General features: G+C 43.4%; 1 protein-coding gene across 2 annotated transcripts in view; it reads left to right on the forward strand.

Moving 5' to 3' along the window:
- Positions 1 to 15,290: 15,290 nt before the first annotated feature.
- Positions 15,291 to 22,610, forward strand: part of Rtkn2 (rhotekin 2) — a 58,723-nt gene continuing 51,403 nt past the window's right edge. Inside the window, exons 1-2 of one of the 2 annotated variants that reach the window (XM_038343198.1) lie at positions 15,291 to 15,329; positions 20,618 to 20,826. In XM_038343198.1, coding sequence (XP_038199126.1) covers positions 15,291 to 15,329; positions 20,618 to 20,826 — 248 coding nt within the window. The remainder of the gene's footprint in view (positions 15,330 to 20,617; positions 20,827 to 22,610) is intronic. The other variant, XM_038343200.1, reaches the window with a different exon arrangement.

A 22,610-nucleotide genomic window follows, 5' to 3' on the forward strand; every position in this document is an offset into this window, starting at 1 on the left:
GCCATGGACCTCCAGGCTTCCAGCTCCAAAAGATTAACTCTGTGTAACTTTTAAATTCCTTAAGTTTTTCTTTATTGCAGACATACAGACTAATGTTGAAGCTGGTGTCAAGAGTGGCATGTTTCTATATTACCTTAAAAAAAATGTGACAGCCACTTTGCCACTGGGAAGAGGCAGGATGAATTTGCCTGTGTATGCTGACATGAATCCGTGTCACAGGAGAGGGGAGTTACAGAGGACATGTCCCCGCTCTTAGAGATTACCCACTCAAGAGACTGTGGTCAGAACGTGAATTTGACAGAGAAGTACAAATGAGGGCTGCCATTCTGGTGAGTTCTCAGACACGAAAGAAAGGCCATGTTTGTTGCAGAGTGGCAATGACCTTGCCTGAATACAGTGTGCTGGTACTCTGGGGAAGCCAGAGCTTGGGTGGCGAGACAGGCTCGTTGACAAATAGAGATCTGCTCCATGCCACCCCATTCAATTCTATTTGAAAATGCGACACAGCTGGCAATAGAATCAGATAGATCTGCTTGCAGCTCCAGGCAGGATATGTGAGTTCTAACTGGGTTATTTGGGCAAGTTTCCTTCTATTTCCCTGCTTTGTATTGCAAGGATTACATTAAATAAAACATACGAAGCACTAGCTGTTGTCCTCTGTTCCAAGTATATACTTCTTCTTTCATAGCATACCGCTATGGAAAAGATTATTATATTTGAAAACTATACTATTATAAAAGCAAAAATATTTCTTTTCTTAAATTTTTGGGTATGTGCATACGTGTGTATTTGAGTATATGTCTGTGTTCCACATGTGTGTGGTATCCAATGGAAGCCAGAAGAGGATGTTAGATCCCTTGGAAGTGGAGTTACAAATGGTTGTGAGCTGCTATGCGGGTGCTGGGAACTGAACTTGGGTCCTCTGAAAGAACAGTCAGTGTTCTTAAGCATTGAACAATATCTCCAGATGCCCCTGTCCAGAGACTTCAATTTTACTATTTTTGTTTTGTTTTGTTTGCGATGAGGTCTCATGTAGTCCAGGCTAGCTTCAGCTTCACCATGTAGCAAAGAATAACCGTAGTTACAGGACCTCTCACCGGTCTCCACCTCCCGAGGGCTGGGATTACAAACATGCAGGACCATCCCAGCACTGAGTTCCAATTTTCAATGCAGAGACTACTGAAAAAGTAAAGAAGACAATCAAAGAGAATGAGCCGCTTCTAGCTTGTTTGTGCTATTGTCAGAAAAAATAACTAAACTATGAGAGGTGTGAAAACTACCACGCTGAAACCATTGGGGAGAAATAAGACTGACTTTTTAGTAGCAGAAGTGAAGGAAGAATAAACCCCAATCAAGTTCAATAATAATCTGTACATTAAGAAAGTAACTGGATGGTGGAATTTTTAGAAACAAATTGTGTCTCTGGGATAATGATACTGCTTATCTTGGTTCTGCAGTTATTTTTGCCTTTTTTCTCCCACATTTTAACATCCACTTATAACTTAGCAATTGCTAAATGAAGTGGTAAATTACACGGATGCATGAACATGGCTTTCACAGGAGAGGTCTAGCCCTTTGTCACAGGCCCAGTAGCCCTTCAATATGCTGAGGTTTCAAAGGTCTTTCTCTTGTTCCAATACATCCCCCGCTGTAATGCACTAGATCACGAGACTCACTTGGATCCTGTGCTAAGGAAAAACACCAAAGAATTAGATTCTTAATCTCCCAGATTCTAGCTTAAATTAATGGGAGCTTTGTGTGCCAAATGTTGAGTCAAAACAAACAAGCAAACAAAGGGCCAAGATGATTAAGCAATCAAAGATTAATGTCCTCCATGTTATGCTTTTAATTAAACATTTTGAAAATTAGTTTCCCATAACCAGTAGTGCAACGAGGGGATGTTTGTACTATAAAGTCAAATACGATTAATTTTAGAATAAATCCATTTAAAAATATGTTAGAACTAATAAAATTACCCCAGAACTATCGGGTTAGTGTGCAGTAATTAAAGAGAAAATGAGTATGCAAAATCTATGGGATAAAAACATGATTTATAACATCCAAGAGGGTTAACAACTTGCAAGAGAATAACTAATTTCTTTAAAGAGTTTCAGTTTATTAGAAAATGGAAGTGTGAAATGACTTGGATTCATTTCATATTGATCTATTTTAGGGAAAAAAAGCAGACTGGTTATTAGGAAGTCAAATGAGAGAGAGCCAAGAGAAAGAATCTATCTAATTGATCATTAATTAATGTCTACTGTTTTTCTTGCTAGATATTTGTAATAAATTATTAATATTGAAATGGTTTTAATAATTTTCCCAAGTGTTTGACATAGGTTATCTTAATGATCCATGAACGACATCTTGCTACCATTCTGGAATGAATAACTTTATTCTTATAAGCATAAATATCTTGGCCATAACAACAGACTCAGACATGTCACCTCATTTTTTAAACAAATTACTCTGGTATCAGACATTGCTCCTAGAGCCTAGAGCAACGCAATCTTTTGATAGTCATCTCGTTAGCTTGAAGTCTACAGTGTAGCCATGGGAAGAAACGGTGGCTCTCAATATCATTTAGTTCAACATGTAGGAGTTCACACAGTTTATTGGAGAATGGAGTTGGGGGTAGGGGGACTGAAAGGCTTTTTTATTATACTTTACATCTGAAACATTAAAGTCTTGCAATTGAGCAGACGAAAGCCTGTCTGGTTATTCTTCGAACAATGCCCTTTTTCTACTCAAAGCTGAGGATGAATTCCGCAGTGCTGAGCCTGGCTGGCTTTGGAGAAACAGATGCGACTATTGTTCAAGATCCGTCTTAAAAGTGAATGCTTTGCTTGGGTCCCTAACGTTGTTGTCACTGTCAGGAAGGAATTAAAAAAAACAAAAAAACAAAAAAACAAAAAACATACTGTGTCAGAGGACAAGAGAATATATTTGTTCTCTGATGGGCGATGCTTTACCGTAGTAGTCACAGATGACGTCACCTGTGACCCCTGGGTGCTAGAAAATGTCAATATAAACTGAGAGGTATGTCAGGCCCAAGCACAAGTGACAGAGCAGTTTCCACACACGGGGCATCTTCTTTTTTACTCTTTCCTTCTCATTCAACCGCCTGACTTCCAAGAGGGAAAAGAAGACACAGCAAAAGCCTTCCAGCCTTCCAGCAGAGAGGAGAATGCAAGGCAACAGTCCCAGGGAGGTAATGCTCCTGGGGGGAGCAAATACCAATCCAGGCCCACCAGGCGACGCTGGCACCCAGGGGCCACTTCAGCACATGTCCTGCGCTGTTCTCTTATGAGATACAGTGATGGCACTAGAAGATGCCATAGGCCTCATCAGTACTCCTAATAGACAACAGAGCTACCAATGTATAGTATTTGTGAAGACCATTAGGAGACAGCCATGTGCCCCAGTAGCGTACTGAGCGCCTAATAACACTTTCAGACAGAAACTGGGGGGATGGTTACTACATACATACAATATTTTAAATTATGTGGGACATGCTTCTTATGTGTAGTTCTGCTTATTTTGAAATATTTTGTGTAGAGAAGCATGCATTACTGGCCAGAGACTCCGTAGGTAAGGCACTGGTCTCCAAGCCTTAGGATGTGCAGTGGATCCCTGAAACCCACAGAATGGAAATGCAGAACTGACTCCCAACTTATACAAGTTATTTCCTCCACATGCACATTGTAGGCTTCACACCACACACACACACGCACACACACAAAGTATGAAAAAAAATACTTTGAAAATTACCTTGAACTAAGATTACTGTACTTTGGGAAGGAAGTCTTTTAGCAGGGAAATCTCTTGACCTTTTTCATATACTATTTCTTTGATGTTTATCTGAGGGTATGGTAATGTTGTGAAAGCTTTGGCTCAACACTTTCAAATGTCCATCAAGGGTATGGTTACCATGGAATTTCCACATTAGGAAGGACCCCTTAAGCTTGCTGGGGGTGAGGGAGCTCTGCCAGTCTGCATGACAGCAAATGGAACTCTAATGCTGAGATATTGTCAGGACACGAAGCAATAAAGGGCACTATCTGATAACTACGTTCTTCAGTTTGCAGAGACATCATTTCCAAAGGTCAGAACCGGGGCCACAAGGGATGAAAATTCCATGTTGCTATTAGATGCTATTTTAGTCTTGGATTACTTCGCTCAACTGGAAATTTGAATGTGTCTGTTAGTAACGAATGGTCACCTTTCTCTATGTAACCAAGAAAGTCTTTGAAAAAAATGAAATCATCACGTTCATGGCAGAGTAAATTGGCAGAAAGGAATTAGAGCAGGGATCAGCTAAACGGCAGGTTTTCATTTGCATTAAAACATCACTTAAACAGCTAACCAGGGCCTAACTGCAGAGGGAAGTTTTAAGAGTTCAGGGTGTGTTTGCTACTTTCAGTTGTATGTCATCCCCCAATTCCTACCTCACCCCCAAATCCCCATCCCCCAACCCTCTTCCACACCACACACCACACACCCCTGCCTGTGGTAGATGAGTGGATTCAACTCTCTAGGTTTTGAAGTAGCAAGAACTATTCTGCAATTCAAAAGAATATGATTCCTTTGAGGCAGTGATTTTGAAAGCTGGACTTGCCTTTTGATTCCATTGGCCATTAAGACAATAGAAATTAGGCATGACGAGCCACTGAGTATGTCTGCTACAGTGACCCCAATGACACTAAAAAGAAAGAGAGATTTCTTTTGGTGGGAAGGTCTTTATAACCTGAAAATTTCTCGTTTTTATCTTTCTGTTAAAAACTGTATTAATTATTCTACAGTGTTATTTAATATATAAGTTGTACTGTTCTGAAAAAAATAAAGCACAACTTTCAGGATTTAAAAATAAATATAGATCATAAGTTTAAGAGAAATTACTTAACAGTGTATTTGAACATAACTGGCCAGTGAAGTTGATAGACAGCTTAAAACCACAATTTGAATCTTTTAGACTTCTGAATGCAAAACTAGAAAGGACAGAGATGGGTAATCCATTCCAGGTGTTTAATAAGAGGAGGCACATGTCTTCTGGTATGTAATTATCCATTATTCATGCTTATCCTTACTGTGGTGCCCATCAGCACACCACTTCCGAGTGCTACCATGGGGCCCTGCCTGACCTGTTTGGACATTCATATCACAGCAAATGGAGAGCCAAAAACAACAGAGCCACAAGGCCCAGTGTTTCCTCTTGCTGACAGTTGAAGTGATGGACTTATAGTTCTTGCCACCAAGGCAGAGCCTGCTAACCAGCCTCCCAAATTATTATAAAAAAAAATCATGGTATATTTGCCCATTCTTACGTTGGTCACAAAATAACCAAAAAGGCATGTTCCAAGACTCTGTTTTGCTTTTTCTAAATAGGTGGTCTCACTGAGAGACAAGGAGCAACCTTCCAGGGGCTCGGAAAGGAAAGGCAAGTGGAGCTTGAAGTGGTTTAGCAAGCTTGCCTGGAGAAATTGAGGTAGGTAAGCCAGATCCATGTTCACTTTGCCGTCATGAAGCGTAAGAAGCTAATATTTTCTACATTGAAATAAACTCTTATTTTCTAAAAAATAGTCTCTGGTTTATTTTTTATTGGTCAAATTGTTAACTTCTGTTAGGATTTTGAAGGCTTCGTGGCGTCTTTGGAGCAGTCGGGCTGTAAGAGCAGGCATGTATGGTCCTTGAGATGGTTTGGAGGGCGGCAGCTCCACTCGGTGCTGAAGATTTCAAGCCCGTCATTCCACACTTATCTCACAGATCATGAGGTTTGTAGCTTCTCTGGTGTTTTCTTTGTGAGGCTGGCATTAAACATATGAAGCCCACAATTCCAAGTGGCAGGAGACACTCTAGGCAAGTATTTGCCCATGCTCTACGCTTCTCAAACACTTCACCCAGACGGCACACCCAAAACAAGCCAGGAGAGCAGACAGGAGGGCTTTTAGTTCTACATTGTAGGTTAATAAACTGGTCTTTAGAGATGCGAAATGGTCCATCAAATGGCTGTTAGGCAGCTGAGCTAACACTACACTCAAATCCTTCTTCTCCCCCTTTGGGTTATCTGACTGTTAACTTTCAATTGTTAACGCAAGCAAAGATGTTGCTCTGGAAACCCGATGACTTGAGCCACATCCCCAGAAACCATTTCTTAAAGTGTATGTGTGTATGGGTGCCCATCTGTAATCACAGCATTCCCACAGTGAGAGAGAAGGCAGACCTGAGAATTACCCAGAAAGCACTCTGGTCAGCTAGCCTGGAGAGCCCAGCAGAGCAGAGACAGGAGAGACCCTGCATCAAAAGTAGTTGTCCTGTCTTTTTCACATGGACACTGTAATACTCACTTACCCGAGCACACACACATACACACGTGTGCGCATACAGAGAGCAATAATAATATAATAAAAACTAAAAAGACATTTTCACTGTCCTAAGCATCTAATTTCCCTCTAAATTTGTACAATGCTAACATAAGTTTGAATGAGTTTCTTTTTTTTATTACTTTTATGTATTGTGTGTGGTGAAGGCATGCATGCTTCAGCAGAGATCAGAGAACATCCTGTGGGTGTGAGTTCTCTGCGTCTATCACGTGGGTCCCTGGGGTTAAACTCAAGCCATTGTGTTTAAGGGCAAGTCCCCAAACCCCCTGAGCCATGTCACTGACTCTCCAATCGGTGTCTATTTTGCTCCTTCCAACCTGAGGAGCTGAGTCAAAGTCTTACATAAAAGAACACAGGGCCCAGAAGAGCTAAGACATTCCAGGGGAGTAAAGATGATGTGTATCTACAAAGAGACTATTTCTAGAAGCAGATGAGGAAGAGAGAGGATTTATCCTTTGCCTACTTCATAATAGCCATGCAGCTTAAGAACATGTTACCCAAACAAGGTGGTAAGGACGTCCTGGAAAGCTGGGGGGAGATTGCTGTGGGGAGCAGAATGGGAGAAGAATTTGAGGCAGCAGGTTTGGTTCTACAGCAGGGGGCCTCCTGCTACCCACAGATGTATCCAGCTGTAGTGGGAGGTTGTGATGCCTTGAAATCAGCAGTTTCTAAAACATTATGCAAATATTAATAAAAGAGGGGAAAAAAAACACTTTACCCTTACTAACTTTTAGGTATTGGCCATGTATTAAATATATGCCTTAGCGTTGACAAAGGATACCATTCCTGGAGCAGTGAAAATAAGTCCTATTAAAATTGTCAGCATTATTTTAATAAATGTAGTTAATGAAAGGTGGTACTATCATTCCTTCAGAAAACAAAAGCTTTATCTCTGTGCCCAATATTTTACATTCTCCTTTTCCTCCTAAAATATGTGCTTCACCCAACTCCCCCAAAATGTATGCTAATATAAAACACATTAAGAACAAGAGAATTTTATTGCTCACCTTGCTGTATTTTCCTGCAATGTATCTGTGTAAACTGAAACCTTACACACCTTCCCACTTTTATGGAATTGACAAATCCCTTCTCTTTTGATTATTTATGTCTCACTGAGTCTATATTACTTATGCTAGAATGCAGCGGGGTTCCACTTCAGTTCCACATCTGGGTTTCATTCTTATAAACATTAGCATTAAGCTCCTGGTTCATTGCTATAGCAACATCAGCACCAATGACCTTAATCATTCTTTCAGCTCCAGATGTCTTTTTATAGCCTGGAGCGATGCGATGAGATCTTCCTTTGGTTGGATGGGAAAAGGTGATTTTGAAAGTCCAAGATTAACAGAAGGTCCAGGGAGTACAGAGCTACTTTCAGGACAATGACTATGAGCTGACGAACTCGATAATAAGTCCCTTAACACTGTTAGGTCATCACATAAAGGAGGGAAGAGCACTGATTCAAAGGATACTCCTGTCTGTCTTGAGAGCTCCATGAAGAACACACTAGTTGTAATGTTCCTTGATGTCTCAGGAGGGTGTGTAAGGTGAGTCACGTCAGCAGTAATAACTTCAGGATGTTGTAGCTGCTTTTGTTTGTTTGTTTGTTTGTTTTACTCTTTGCTCTTTGGGGGCCTGCCACCGAGCTCCCAAATAAATACATGGAGACTTAGTTTTACTTATGAAAAGTAAGCCCGGCCTTAGTTTGGCTTGTTTCCAGTCAGCTTTTCTTATATTTTTGATGGCAAGCCTAGCCTTTAATGGCTAAGCAATCTCTCCAGCCCCTGTCAGCTTTTCTTAAATTTATTCCATACCTCTGGGTTCTGGGTTTTTATCTTTCTATATTCCTTTCTTTCCTTCTTACTCTAGGACTAATGTGGCCAGGCGACTGGCCCCTGGATTCCTCTCTCCTCCTCTTTTGCTCCTCCCTTTCTCCTTCTCCCTATTTATTCTCCTACCTGTTTCTCTATCCTGCCTAGCTAGTGCCTGTTCAGCTCTTTATTAAACCAATCAGGTGTTTTAGACAGGCAAAGGCAACACAGCTTCACAGAGTTAAACAAATACAACATAAAGGAATGCAGCAAATCTTTGCATTGTTAAATAAATATTCCACAGCATAAAAGAATGTAGCGTACCTTTAACTAATATTCTACAACAATATGTCTTAACTTTGCCCCCGGTTGGGGAGAACTCATCCTCTTGGGACTTCCTCTGAACAGTCACTTCCCCAGTGTACCAAAGCTGTGGCATATATAGCCAGCTGTTTTGCACCAAGTATTACTGCCCAGGCTTTCAGATTAAAAAGAAAGTATTGGAAACAGATCAAATGTCAGGACAAACTTTGGTAGTCCCCAAACTGCCTCATGATTTTGCCAAGTGAATACTTTGGCCAATTCCACTTGTTATCACTAAATTTCACACGGATACTTCATGAGGTAGGACAGAAGGGTAGGGAAATTTATGGGGATGAAAGAAAAAAGAACTCCCATCCTAGGGTCTGTGAAGCCTACCACAAGCAGAGGCAGGAATTCTGCACAATCAACATATTCCATGATGATTGCTAATATAGACATAATATTCCTTTCACATATAAACATGTGATATTAAAGTAACAGTGGGCCAGGCTTATGGCTTAAACATGTACAACCTTGGATAGCAATTCATTCATTTCTTTTCCGATGTGGCCTTCCAATCTCAGACAAAACTCTTTACTTACTGTTCAGACATCCTACCCTCCTGCACCCTGTGGGTAAGACTTCCATATTATCAACTGTGCTTCTACCACAGTGATTCATAACCTGTGGCTCCCGACTCCTTTGGGGGTTAAACAACCCTTTCACAGGGGTCACATAAGATCATCGGAAAACACAGATATTTATTTTATGATTCATAACAGTAACAAATTATAGTTGTGAAGCAGCAATGAGAATAATTCTATGGTTGGTGGTTACCACAACATGAGGAACTGTATTAAAGGGTCACAGCACTGGGAAGGTTGAGAACCACTAGGTGTCCCTTGAAAACTGTTCAGTAAGCACACTTAGGTTCTTAGCAAACCCTTAAAGATGGTAACTTTCAGGGCCTGGTGAGATCTTTCAACAGGTAAAGATTTTTCCCTTGCAAATCTGGGGCCTGAGTTTGGTCCCTGGAAACCACCCAAGGGTAGAAAGAAAGAACCAACTCCACACAGTAACCAACCATTATGTGATTGGAATTAAAACTCATTCATTAAAGCTGGGCGGTAGTGGCACACACTTTTAATCCCAGCACTCAGGAGGAAGAGGCAGGCAGATCTCTGTGAGTTCAAGGCCAGCCTGGTCTACAAGAGCTAGCTTAAGGACAGGCTTCAAAGCTACAAAGAAATCCTGTCCCAAAGATAAACAGCAACAACAACAACAAAGGACTCATTCATTAGATGGAACCCATGTCTGACACTGCTCAGGTGGTCAAGAATCTGAGACTCCAGACAATGGACCTAGGAGAAACCAAATACTACTATTCTACTAAAGGAACCTAGCAATACAATGACTTCTAATGACACTCTGCTGTACTTAAAGATCAGTGTCTCACTCAGCTTTCATCAGAGAAACGTCATCTTTCGGTAGACGTGAATACATACAGAGACCCACAGTTGGGACAATGTCACACAGTGAGAGAACTTGGAGCACTCAGTCCAAAATGGGATTTCTCCATTAAATCTCCCCCCACAGGGCTCAGGGAACTTTGCAAAAGAGAAGAGAGAAATATTGTAAGAGCCAGAGAGGATGGAGGACACCGAGGAAACAAGGCCTTCTAGACAGAACGGGGCCGATGCACACATGAACTCGCAGAGACTGTGACATGAGTAACTAGCTACCTGAGTTCCTGCCATGACTTATCCAAAAATGATGGACTATAATCGGGAGCTATAATCTGAATAAACTCCTTTCTCCCCAATGTTGCTCTTTTTTTTTTTTTGTTAGGGTATGTAGTTTCATTTGTGTCACCTCGTTCCATTTCTAGTTCACTCTCTCTGCTTCCTCTTTGCAGCTGAAGATGTCAACTCTCAGCTTCCCGCTCCAGCCATCTGCTGCCACGCATACCCCACCATTCTAGGCTTACCCTCTAGAACCATAGCCAACACACATTCCTCTGGAAGTCCTTTGGGTCACGGTGTTCTATCACAGCAGCAGGAGTAACTGAACGCACCAAGGTTATGCTCCAATTACCTATGTCCTCCAGCGAGGCCCCATCTCCTAATGATTTCACTGCCTTACGGTGAGACCTCAAATTAATCAATGGACTGGTACCTTAATGAGGAGAGAGCACCCCCAGTCTAATCCGAACACTGCTGCCAACCCCAGCCTTCAGCATTTGCGCCTTTGAGAGACGCTTCAGACACATACCCTCCAAAGCATCCTCTTCCGCGTGAAATGTAGACTTTTATCACGTGGGTTTCAACGAACAATACAGCTTCAGTTCTCTTGTGGCTGCAATGCAAAAATATTATGTCCAGTGCAATCTTCTGAAATTAGCTTCCTTCATTCTGAGAAAGACCAGCTTACCCAGATAGCACACGGCTATGGTACATTCCTTCCTAAAGATGTATGTCATCTGGGTAGAGTGCTGTAATTTATTCACACCCCTAAAATAAACACTTGTGTTATTTTGGTATCTTTCTATGACAAGCCTAATGTTGCCAGTACAGATTTGCAAGTACATTTTGAAAGGAAAGGATAGATACCTACGGGTGAAGAATTTATATATGGACACACATATGTGTGTACACACATACATTTTTGACTTTCTATTTTTACTCTCCCCCTCAAGTGATTAGGCACATTTACATAGTCTCTGACAATGTATCACATTGACAGATACCACCTTCCAAACCTTAGCATTATTGAATTAATATCGATCAACTTACTAAGCGTAAAATCTTATCCCCCTCAATCTTTCATCTGCAGTTGATAGACTAATAATAGACCTAAGTAATACTTATATTTTATTTTCTGTATGGATTCAATGCTATACAGTATGTCTGACACGCAATTTGGGTATTTTCCAGCTGTACTTTTGTGACTGTATTGATTTCCAGTACTGGGGATAGAACCAAGGGTCTTGTGTTTCTTAGGTTCTTTCTCACTGAGCTAATATCCCCATCCTCTTTCTTTTTATTTTGACCAGTTGACTAAATTATCCAAGTGGCCTGAGACTTTTAATCCTTCCTCAGCTTTCAGAACAGCTGACATGATAGGCAGGCACCAGCCTTCCCCATCCCCACCTCCTTCACACATAGTCTCAATATTGTCAGTGGTAGGTGATATATGTTGAATATTTCTAAATACATATTTTTTTTCCTAATCCACTCTTAGAGTTCTTTGGGTCTAAAATGGTTGACTTGAGGTACTGGTATGTCCTTCCTTTATGAGTCATGGCCTGTGTCTGTGGAATGAGAAAGTTACAGGGTACTTTCGAAACCTTATCTCAACTGGCTGTCACCATCTCAACTTTAAAGACAAGATAGCTATTAGCAGTTCTGTTTTACAGGTAAGGAAACTGAGCAGCCTTCCCAGAACTGCAGGGCTAAGTCCTCAGACTCAGCATCCTATATCCTTTGTAAGATTAGATGACGCTTCTGCTGTTTGTAGATTATGGTTTTTTCATTAAAAAAAATACTCTCTGTTTAGCATCACTATCTCTCTCTCCCATCATTTCTTCTCCTCTCTTCCTTCTTCTCTATCCTTCCTCCATTCCTTCTCTTTTGTACATAATACAAACACGCATCTCTCCTCTTTACATTTTATTTTAATTTTATTATTTGAATTATAGACAATTTTCTCCAAATCTAAAAAAAGTATTTTTTTATTTATTAGTTAGTTAGCTTGTTTATTGTGAAGATAAGGTGGACTTTTGCAAGCAGCAACCTGTGTGTGGTCAGAGGACAACTTATGGGAGTCAGATCTGTCCTCGTGTGGTGTAGGTCTTAGGGACAGGACTCAGGTTTTCAGGCGTGGCAACCAGCTCCTTTACTGTCAGGCTGTCTCACTGACTCTCCAAGATAATTTTCAAATTGGAATTTTTTAAAGGTCTTGAATGAAATAAAAATTACCGAGAGTTGCCTGTTCTGTAATAAACTCTCTCTCTCTCTCTCTCTCTCTCTCTCTATATATATATATATATATATATATATATATATATATGTATATATATATATATATATATATATATATATATATTTAAAGCAATGAGTCTGGGGGCAGGGGACGTGTTTGGATCCCAGCACTCTAGAGGCATAGGCAGAGTTGTGTCAGTGAGTTCCAGAGCAGTGAAAGTTAAGAAGACTAATACAAGAACATATACTTTTAACACCACTTATTGTAATATTTGGTCACTTTGTTTCTATTGCTTTCCATTTAATTATGAATTAACCTCCACTTGTTGTAGTTCATATAAATAACGTCCATATCATAATTAGTATTGAAATGATCCCATTATTCAACCTCCAGCTGAAGCAAACCTGGGAAGGTGGGTGGGTATCTAACATCTCTGGGAGAGCCAGAAGAAAGAGAGTTGAAGGATGCCTCAGTTTAGCTGTAAAATAGTAAAAAGGAGTACTTTTTTTCTTCTAGTTGTAAAATGAATACATTGCTAGATAAATAAATTCTCGAGTTAATACAACTACTTCTTGTGTACTCTTTATTTTATTTTTGACAGCATCTCTTGTAACCCACACTGGCTTCAACTTACTTTGTAGCCAATGATAACCTGAGACTTTTGATTGTCTTGCCCCTACCTCTGGAGTACAAGGATTACCCGCATGTATCACCATGCCCAGTTTACGGTGTGCTGGGGAATGAATTCAGGACCTTGTCCAGGCTAGGCAAGCATCTTGCCAACTAGGGCACATCCTCAGCCACCACTCTTTAACCTTCTGGTGTTTCGAAGGCTGGTTCTATTTTTGTACGCATTGCTGACATCAAAGCGAACTATGTTTGATGAAGCTAGCAGTAACAAGAAAGGACCTGAGGATAAATAAGGAAACAGAAATCCTATTCTAAGCTACTCTAATCACCAGCTAGAGGGTACGCCCTTAAACACTTCCGGGACACATCCCTTGATGACTAAGAAGGGGATAGGCCCACATCATCTCTTCTACAAAGAGAAAGGTCTTCAACAGCCACTATCCATAGTCTACAGTGAGTACTAAACATGGCCTTTTCTAGACTTCTCCCTAGGATTATCACACCTACAGTACCCATCCACTAACATTTGCACATCAGTGTTCAGTTTGAAACTGATCATCTTTTTGTTTTTCTCAAGGTGCTGCCCTTGGCACGTATTTTGATCCTTGTCTGAGAGTTGTATTGTTACACAGCAAACGCTGGCGTGTGCCTGAAGATGTTCTTTGTGTATGCTTCTTTTGTGAGTCAGGTATTATGCCTGGCTCTTGCAGCTCACGGTTGTTGGGGATAATTACACCCCAAAGTGGTGCCACCAGGGAGCTGTGCGCTAGGGCAAGGGGCACCTAATGACAGTGGAATTCAGGCCTGCGTTTGGAGGGAACTGGGTGAGTTGGGTGTTGGTAATTTTGAGTTTCACATACTTTACAACTGTGGGTCATTGCAGGCTGCAATATGAGAGCCACGCCTTCCTAACTGGGCAGCTTCTGGAATCACCTAGTCCTGAGGACCTCAACCAGGCAATTATCCACTTGAAAGGAAGGGGTGTGTGTGTGTGTGTGTGTGTGTGTGTGTGTGTGTGTGTGTATACCTTCCACTATATGAATCCTGGGGTTTCGAACTTAGGTCATGAGGTTTGGCATCAGGCATCTTTACTTGCTGAGCATCTCACTGGTCCACGCTTTATTTCTAAGCCGTGCATCTTTCAATTATTTGCTTTAACAAAGAGGCTTGTGAGTAAGATGACCATATAATTTAAAGTCCACAAAAGGTTAACATATGTGGAACACTAGGACAACAAACCCCATAGGGGAAGTTCTAGGTAAATATACAGGGTCAGGCTGTACACAGAGGTAAGAGTGCCCAAGGCCATTTATGAGGTGAGGTAGGAGGGTTGATTTGACAGAGTCTTCTCTCAGGAGAAAAATGCCCAAAGCCCTAAACATTTCCTGCACAAGATAAGCTAAGGGATGATTTTAAACCCTTTACAAGGGTGTATACATCCTTCAATTAAAAGTAGTGTTTGAGCTGGACAGTTCAGTAGTAGACCAGTTGCCTGCAATGCTTGGGGCCCCTAGTTCAATCCTTCAGCATCTCCCCGTCCTCTGTCTTAAGGAAAGACTGTGCCAACAACCAGGTTTCTGGATACAGCTGTTGGCTGCCACTTTCGAAGCAAAAAACCCCAAGGGCAGAGGTCACAAAATGTCTGTCTGCTGCACTGTCTGTCTCCACAGCCTTACCAAGAGCATATCTCTGCGTGAAGACATGTTTGAGAGGCAGACCATCGGACCTTATGTCCCTGTATGGTCTGTGGGGTTCAATCAGCCCATTTATTTAAAGATGCTGGAGAAAACTTACCTCAAACCTTCAGGGAAAGCGCCCGCAAGAACCCTCCACCCCGCCCACCAGTTGAACCCCGCCCCGCCCCCCTGCGCGCCTGTCCAGCCCACCCAGGCAGGTTCTCTTCCTTCAAGCCCCGCCCACCGAGGCCGGCACGCCGTTCAGGCCCCGCCCACCACCTTCCTAGGCCCCGCCCGCGCTTAAAGCCGGCTGTTGCCGAGGGTCTGTTCATAGTCCTCGGGTCTCCGTCGTCTTCTGGCGGCCCTGGCCTCAGCGCCGCTAGTGCGCTTGCGCGGCGTCGCGGGCTGGGTTTCCCCCGCAGCCTGGACTTGGTACGGCCGGGCGGTTGGTGCGGTCTGCAGCTGCAGCCCGCGGCGCGCTTTTCAAATCGTCCCCGACTCGCAGGGAGATGGAGGGGCGGCTGCTGAGGAGCCTCCCTGCGCAGCAGGTGAGCGAGGTCGGGGGACTGGCATACTGCAGCCTGGAGAGAGCTCAGGAGCCGAGCGCGCACCGTGGGTTTGCACGGCTGTAGGCTGTACCCAAGGAGGAGACAGGCCGGGGCTGGAGAAGGACACCGGGGCCTTTCTCACCTGCCGGTCCTCCCCATGCTTGCAAAGCCGAGGTGATAGCCCGAGAACGGGTGCCCGGGTTGCTATCAGCGCCCCCGCGTCCCGCACAACTGTGCATCTAATGCCAGCAAGGCTCTGCTCTCACAGGTGTGGGCGTGCATCAAATTGTGGAGGGCGGAGGGATGGACGCTCAAATGGCACGCTCTTAGCTTTACAGGAAGATAGAAATTTAAACGTGGATTCTTGCACTAATACTAGGGAAAAAGGAAGACACTGAGTTGCAAACAAATTCAGAGGGTTTTTTTGCCGTATAAAATGTGTTCAAATCTTTCTTAGTGTAGCCGAGAATATTTTTTTTATTTTTATTGAACTATATGTTTTTCTCCGTTCCCTTCCCTTCCTACCCCCTTACTTTGTACCCTCTCCCATGATCCCCATGCTCTCAATTTACTCAGGAGATCTTGTCTTTTTCTACTTCCCATGTAGATTAGATCCATGTATGTTTCTCTTAGGATCCTCTTTGTTTAGGTTCACAGGGATTGTAAACTGTAGGCTGGTTTTTCTTTGCTTTATGTCTAAAAGCCACTTATAAGTGAATACATATTTGTTTTTCTGGGTCTGGGTTACCTCACTCAATATGTTTTCTAGATCCACCCATTTGCCCTCAAATTTCAAGATGTCATTATTCTTTTCTGCTGTGTAGTACTTTATTGTGTACCACATTTTCTTTATCCATTCTTCAGTCAAGGGACATTTAGGTTGTTTCCAGGGTCTGGCTATGACAAACAATGCTGCTATGAACATAGTTGGGCACATGTCCTTGTGGCACAATTGAGCATCCTTTGGGTATATACCCAAAAGTGGTATTGTTGGGTCTTGAGGTAGGTGGTTTCCTAATTTTCTGAGAAATCACCATACTGATATCCAAAGAGGCGGTACCAACTTGCACTCCCACCAGCAATGTAGGAGTGTTCCCTTTACCCCACATCCTCTCCGGCATAATTTTCTTTACCTTCCCCTTGGTCTCTTTGCCAGCATGGCATAGTTACAAGGTAGTAGGTAGGCAGTGATTTCAGTCAGAATTACTTATGGATTGTTTCTCTCCTTTTACCAAGTGCCCCATCCCTGCTTTCAATAGTAAGGCCGTTCTCTGTCTCTGTGCTGTTCTGGCTCTTAAAGCCTTTCAGATGTCTCTCTTCTGTGATCTAGATCACCTGCTTTATAATTTTTCTGTGGTGTAGAGATCAAGCTCAGGGCCCTGTGCCTTCTGGAGAGGCAGCACACGGCTGCTCTAGCTCTGATTTCTGTGTGCACACGTGTGTCAAGTTAATGCTTGTCTGGGCACATACATGTGGAGGCCAGAGCCAGGATTGGTGCATTCCTTTATGGCTCTTCACTGTTTTATTTTTGTTGTTGTTTGTTTTTGAGACAAGTTTTCACCATGTAGGCCCTGATTGGCCTGAAATTCAGTATGTAGAGGAGGCTCGCCTGAAATCACAGATCTGCTTGCATCTGCCTCATTTGGACGGAGAGGAAAGGTGTGTGCTACTATGTCTGGTGCTCTCTCTCTCTCTCTCTCTCTCTCTCTCTCTCTCTCTCTCTCTCTCTCTCTCTCTCTCTCTCTCTCTCTTTCTCTCTCCCTTTCTCCCTTTTTCTCTCTCCCCTCTACCTCCCCCTTTCTCTCTCCCTTTCTCCCTCTCTCTCTTTCTCTCTCCATTTCTCCCTTTTTCTCTCTCCCCTCTATCTCCCCCTTTCTCTCTTCTCTTTGTTCCTCTCTCCCGCTCTCTCCTTTCCTCCCTCTCTCTCTCTCTCTCTCTCTCTCTCTCTCTCTCTCTCTCTCTCTCTCTCTCTCTCTCTCTCTCTCTCTCTCTGTGTGTGTGTGTAAGAGAGGGGGGGGAATCTTATTGAACCTAGAACTTTCCATTTTCTGCTAGACTGACTGCCAGTAAGCCTGGGATCTATGTCTTCCCCTCCCATCCCTGGGCTTGCAGGGACACAGCTTTCTGTGGGTGAACTCAGGCCCCCAATGCTTGCACAGTGAGTCAGCTCCCCATTTCTACTTTTATGCATCTTAAAGATTTATTTTTTTTGAGTGTGTGTGTGTGTGTATGCACATGTGTGAGGGGTTACCTGGGAGGCCAGGAGAAGGTTCTGGATTCCCCTGGAGCTGGAGTCATAGGTGGTTGTGAACGGCACGTTGTGGACTCTGGGAATTCGAGCTCATACCCTCTGAAGAACGGCAAGCATCCTAACGGCTCAGCCATCTTTCCAGACCTTATCTTCTACTTTTAAAGGGTCCAACTATCCCATGTTTTTGCTTTGCTCTGTCCATTCCGTCTTAGCGGCTAACTTTAACTACTTATCGTATCAGGACAGTGATGTGAGTGTCTGTCTGACCTGATTCCATGCAGGCCCTTATTCAGAAAGTAGAACCCTGAGGAAGAGGATGACTGACTCATTCTTCTTGGACCTGCTTCCCCACACTCCAGCAGGATGCACACAGAGCATCCTTTCTCATTGGCTACAGTCATCCTTTACTCTGCCTGGCTGTTCCCATTGGGCCCAGACAGTGATAGGTGATGGTTTTAGTTCTTCGGTCCTCTGGAGGACAGTCAGCATCTCTGTTTGCTCAGTGGATGGCCCTCCTTCCACAGTCTGTCTTCCCACTGGGTCGCCCCAGACATCAGTGTCTCTCCAGCGGTACCACGTGCACCTACTCAGTAAAGGCTGATCCCTTGGTGCTGTAAACCATGACTTGCCTACAGCGGTTAAGGGGTGTTGCTCAGAGGTTTCCTTGTAGACTGTGTGTGTGCTAACAAGTTGTGTGGGAAACACGAACTTGCTGCCGTCGTGGACACTGTTAACTGAGAGTATTCAAAGCCGACGTGGGCATACACTGAGCAGTGAGTTCACCCTGCGTGTCACCCCCTCTTCCGTCTGCTGGAGAAGCCCTGGTAAAGAAGGCGGGGTCTCTTCCGTCTGCTGGAGAAGCCCTGGTAAAGAAGGCGGGGTCCTCGTCTATAGGGTATCTCCACTGGAGTGGATCAAAGGCCACGTGGTAAATATTGCTCATTTTGCTGACTACACACTACGTTTCTCATCTCGGCCACTGTGGTTGGGAAGTAGCCACAGCCAGGTTGAGCTCGTATGATTCAGTACTTTATTCACAAAAACAGGCACCAACCATAGTTTGATAACTCCTGCTGTAAAAGATGAAATTCCAGTCATATCTGCCCCAGATGCCTCATATCCTTAGTGAACATTAGCTTAATCCCATGTATAAGCTGTTGTTTGGACTTTACAGCTCTTAATCTCTTTTTCTCAAGCCTCTAATTATTTGAGTCTTTTTCAACTGTTGACTACAGGACAGGAGGAAGGCTCTCCTCATACATCAGGCAGAGTCCAGGCTAGTAAGTAGTGTGGCTGTGGCCCCCTGCTGGTTCTTTCGGGTTGTTGCAATTTTTACGATGGCTGAATTTCAGGGTCCCATGATAGTTGTCCATCTGAGCCACCAAAGCACTAGGTCAGCGGTTCTCAACCTTCCTGATGCTGCAACCCTTTCCTCATGTGGTGACCCCCAGCCATAAAATTAAAATTATGTCATTGCTACTTCATAACTGATTTTGCTACTGTTAAGAATCTGAATGTAAATCTAATGCAGGATATCTGATATGTGACTTCCTCCCCCCAAAGGGGTCATGGCTCACAGGTTGAGAACCATGGGGTCAGGCGCTTTAATAGGCTCTTCCTCTGTGCCTCAGTTGATCCTCAGATGTAGCCAGCTTTCAGGACCTCTGTCAGCTCCGTCAGCTCTCTTGTTGCTGTGTTTAACAGGCAAACCTGAGTTTTGAGGCACCAACTGGCGTTTATTTACATTTGCACTGTGGCATAAAGCGGCTCATCCCAGCTTTAGGTGCTCCCAGCATGCACTTGCGAGCGCTAACCAGCCTGCCGCCCGTTGGTTACTGTAGACATAAAAGGTCACGGAGATGCTTCTTACAATTAACTGCTGAAGGCGTGGAAAGAGAGTAGTCATTGTGTCTGTCACCGTAGGGCCTTCCTTCTCTCTGTGTGTCTTCAGAAGACCAGCCCCGTGTGTGTGTCTTCTTGTCATGTCTCTGTATGTCTGTGATGTGCCCTCTCATGGGATGTGTTACTCCTTTGGCTTTTTGAGGAACTCATCACCCAGCTCCCAAATAAATCACACACGGAGGCTTATTACTTATGAATGCCCAGCCTTTGGTTGGCTTCTTTCTTGCCAGCTTTTTAACTTAAAGTATCCTGACTAGCTTTTACCTCTGAGCTTTTATCTTTCTCCGTCTTACTCCGTAACTGGCTGGGTGGCTGGCCCCTGACGTCTTCCTTCTATTTATACTCTGCCTGCCAGCCCTGCCCATCCTCGCTCCTGCCTCGCATTTGGCTGTTCATCTCTTTATTAGGACCATCAGGTGTTTTAGACAGGCACAGTAACACAGCTTCACAGAGTTAAACAAATGCAGCGTAAACAAAAGTCACACACCTGAAAATAATATTCCCCAAACAGCCTCTGTTTCTGTGTCTTTACATGGCTTTGGGGTGTGTGTGTGTGCATGTCTTTACGTGGCCTCTGTATCTGTATGTGGCTTCTCTGTCTGTATGTGGCTTCTGTGTGTCTGTATGTGGCTTCTGTGTGTCTGTATGTGGCTTCTGTGTCTGTCTTTATGTGGCTTTTTTGTGTCTGTGTCTTCCTAGCCTTCTTTCTAAATCTGTATCTTTACATGGCCTTATTAAGATTTGAGACCCATTCTAATCCACTGTGACCCTATTTTAATTAATAACATGTGCAAAATTTTGTGTCCAAATAAGAGCATATTCTAGGGTTCTGGGTAGACAAGAATGTTGAGAACTCTATTATGCTAATGGTGTTAATAGTAGCTTTGTTTTTCTCAGCGTTGTTTCTGTTTTGTTTAGCCAGTATGTTGGAAAGAATTCCTTATAATGAAAGAAATTTAAGAATCTGGCAAATAACTTCTTAAAGTCGCTGAATTTTTATAGTGTGACAAGTCAAAAATCTTGTTTCATTCTCGGAATGGTACGAAAATAAATGATGTCTAGAACATTCCCCATTGCCTATCTTAAATGCAGCTCTAGACGATCGCTACCTCATACAAACGATTCTCTATTTTAGGACTGCAGCATCCGAGAGAAAATAGACCTAGAAATCCGCATGCGAGAAGGAATATGGAAGCTGCTCTCCCTGAGTACAAAAAAAGACCAGGTTTTACGTGCAGTTAAGAACCTCATGGTGTGCCATGCTCGGATAGAGGCGTACACAGCGGAGCTCCAGAAGTCAGAAGAGCAGATTGCAAGCCAGACTGGAAAACGGTTAGTGCTGAAGCATACCTACACTTTACTGTAGTCTGGTATTTGAACAGCAGACACGGACGGTGTCATTTAAGTGGACGTAAAAAAAAAATGTCAGATCACCAAACCTTCTAAAGGCAAGCGTGGAAGTGCCAGCCGGCATAAGGTTTGTGTGAACGGGAGAAGCGCTCACTGAAAAGCCACTTCCGTGGAGCGGTTCCTGGTTCAGTGTGGGAAAGTGGCTTAGGGGCAAAGACTGGAGAAAGGGCAGAGATGGAGAGAGTGAAATCCATAGAAAATTGTCTTTAAGAGACTAATTGCTGGTGCTAGAGAGGTGGCTTTAGTGGTTAAGAGCACTGGCTGCCCACAGCCATCGGTCACTTGAGTGCTAGAGGATGCTGTGCCCTCTTCTGGCTTCCTTCGGGCTCCTGGCATGCCTGTAGTCCACATACATCTGCGCATACAAAACACCCATGCCTGAAAATAAAAATAACTCTTCTTTTCAAAAATTAATTGCTTAGAAACACTCAAAGAATAGCAGCAACTTAGGTACATTGAATAGACCCACAGATTACAAATACGCAAGTGGAAGGAACTCCAAACAGTCGAGCACAGCCCTTCCTATGGTGAGCAAGCTCCAGAGAAGGGAGGGGCGTCCCCCGAAGTGTTGCCAGCTAGTTCCCAGCAGGGCTTGCTGGTTAGTTTCTGGTCCTGAGGTCTCTGTCACTCCACATGGCCCCCGTGGAGCAGTTGGAGCATTTGTGTATCATATAGTCTCCAATCCCACAGACAGTGTCAGGTTTCCTGGACCTTGGGTGAACTCCCTGTTCGTAGAGGCTTGATTTCAGGGTCTCTCCGTAAGAATCTGTCGCAAACGTGTTCCCTTTAGATACCACATCTCTTCCTTAGTTTAGTCTCTGAGGGAGAGAAAATAGCTTTTAAAAATGTCTATACATACACCATTTTAATGAGAAGGACGCTGGTCCGACTCTTCTAAAATCCTACAATAAACTGTCAAAAATTATTACTTGGTTCCCAGCTTTCCCAATGCTGTGACCCTTTAATACAGTTCCTCATGTTGTGCTGACCCCTGACCATAGAATTATTTTCATTGCTGCTTCATAACTGTCATTTTGCTACTGTTACAAATTGTAAAGTTAAATATCTGCATTTTCTGCTGGTTTGGGGACTGTGACCCGCAGGTCGAGAACCACTGTTCTAGATTTTTTCAAAGCAGAATCGAATCAGAGGGCCGTGGTGCGTCTGAGGAACATCTGATGTGAACTGGATATTGTGGACTGAAGGAAAAACAGTCCCACCAGATGAGGAGGGAGGAACAAAGCCGCTCCCCCAAAAGAAATAGCAAATGCATGCTTAGAGCGAAGGACGAGCTTCAGAGGTCACAGAAGGGATGCACTTGGTTGATCTGTGGCCCTGGGCTGCCCATCTTCACTAAGAATCTGGAAACCAGGACTGTTAGCCTGTCCAGGGTGCATAGTGCTTCCAGAGCTAGACCAGGGACCGGAAGACTTCAAAGGCTCCATAGCCCCTGCACCCCATCCCCCACCTTCACCCTACTTCCACCTGAAACCAGCCTTGCTTCTTCCTACCTCTCAAAGCTGTCAAGTAATTGCAAGATTTAATGTGTATTTTTTTAAAAAAAGTTCCTCTTACTGTTTTAAGCAAAAAGAATCTGCCATGTTATAGTGTTTAGGGAGATTGCGTGGAACCAGAGGATTGAGTTAAATAACGAAAATTACCACATTTTAAGACAAATAGTTAAGACAGGGAGGCACAGAAACAGCGGTGATCTAGTA

Source organism: Arvicola amphibius, chromosome 9, assembly GCF_903992535.2.
Source record: "Arvicola amphibius chromosome 9, mArvAmp1.2, whole genome shotgun sequence".
Taxonomy (NCBI): Eukaryota; Metazoa; Chordata; class Mammalia; order Rodentia; family Cricetidae; genus Arvicola; species Arvicola amphibius.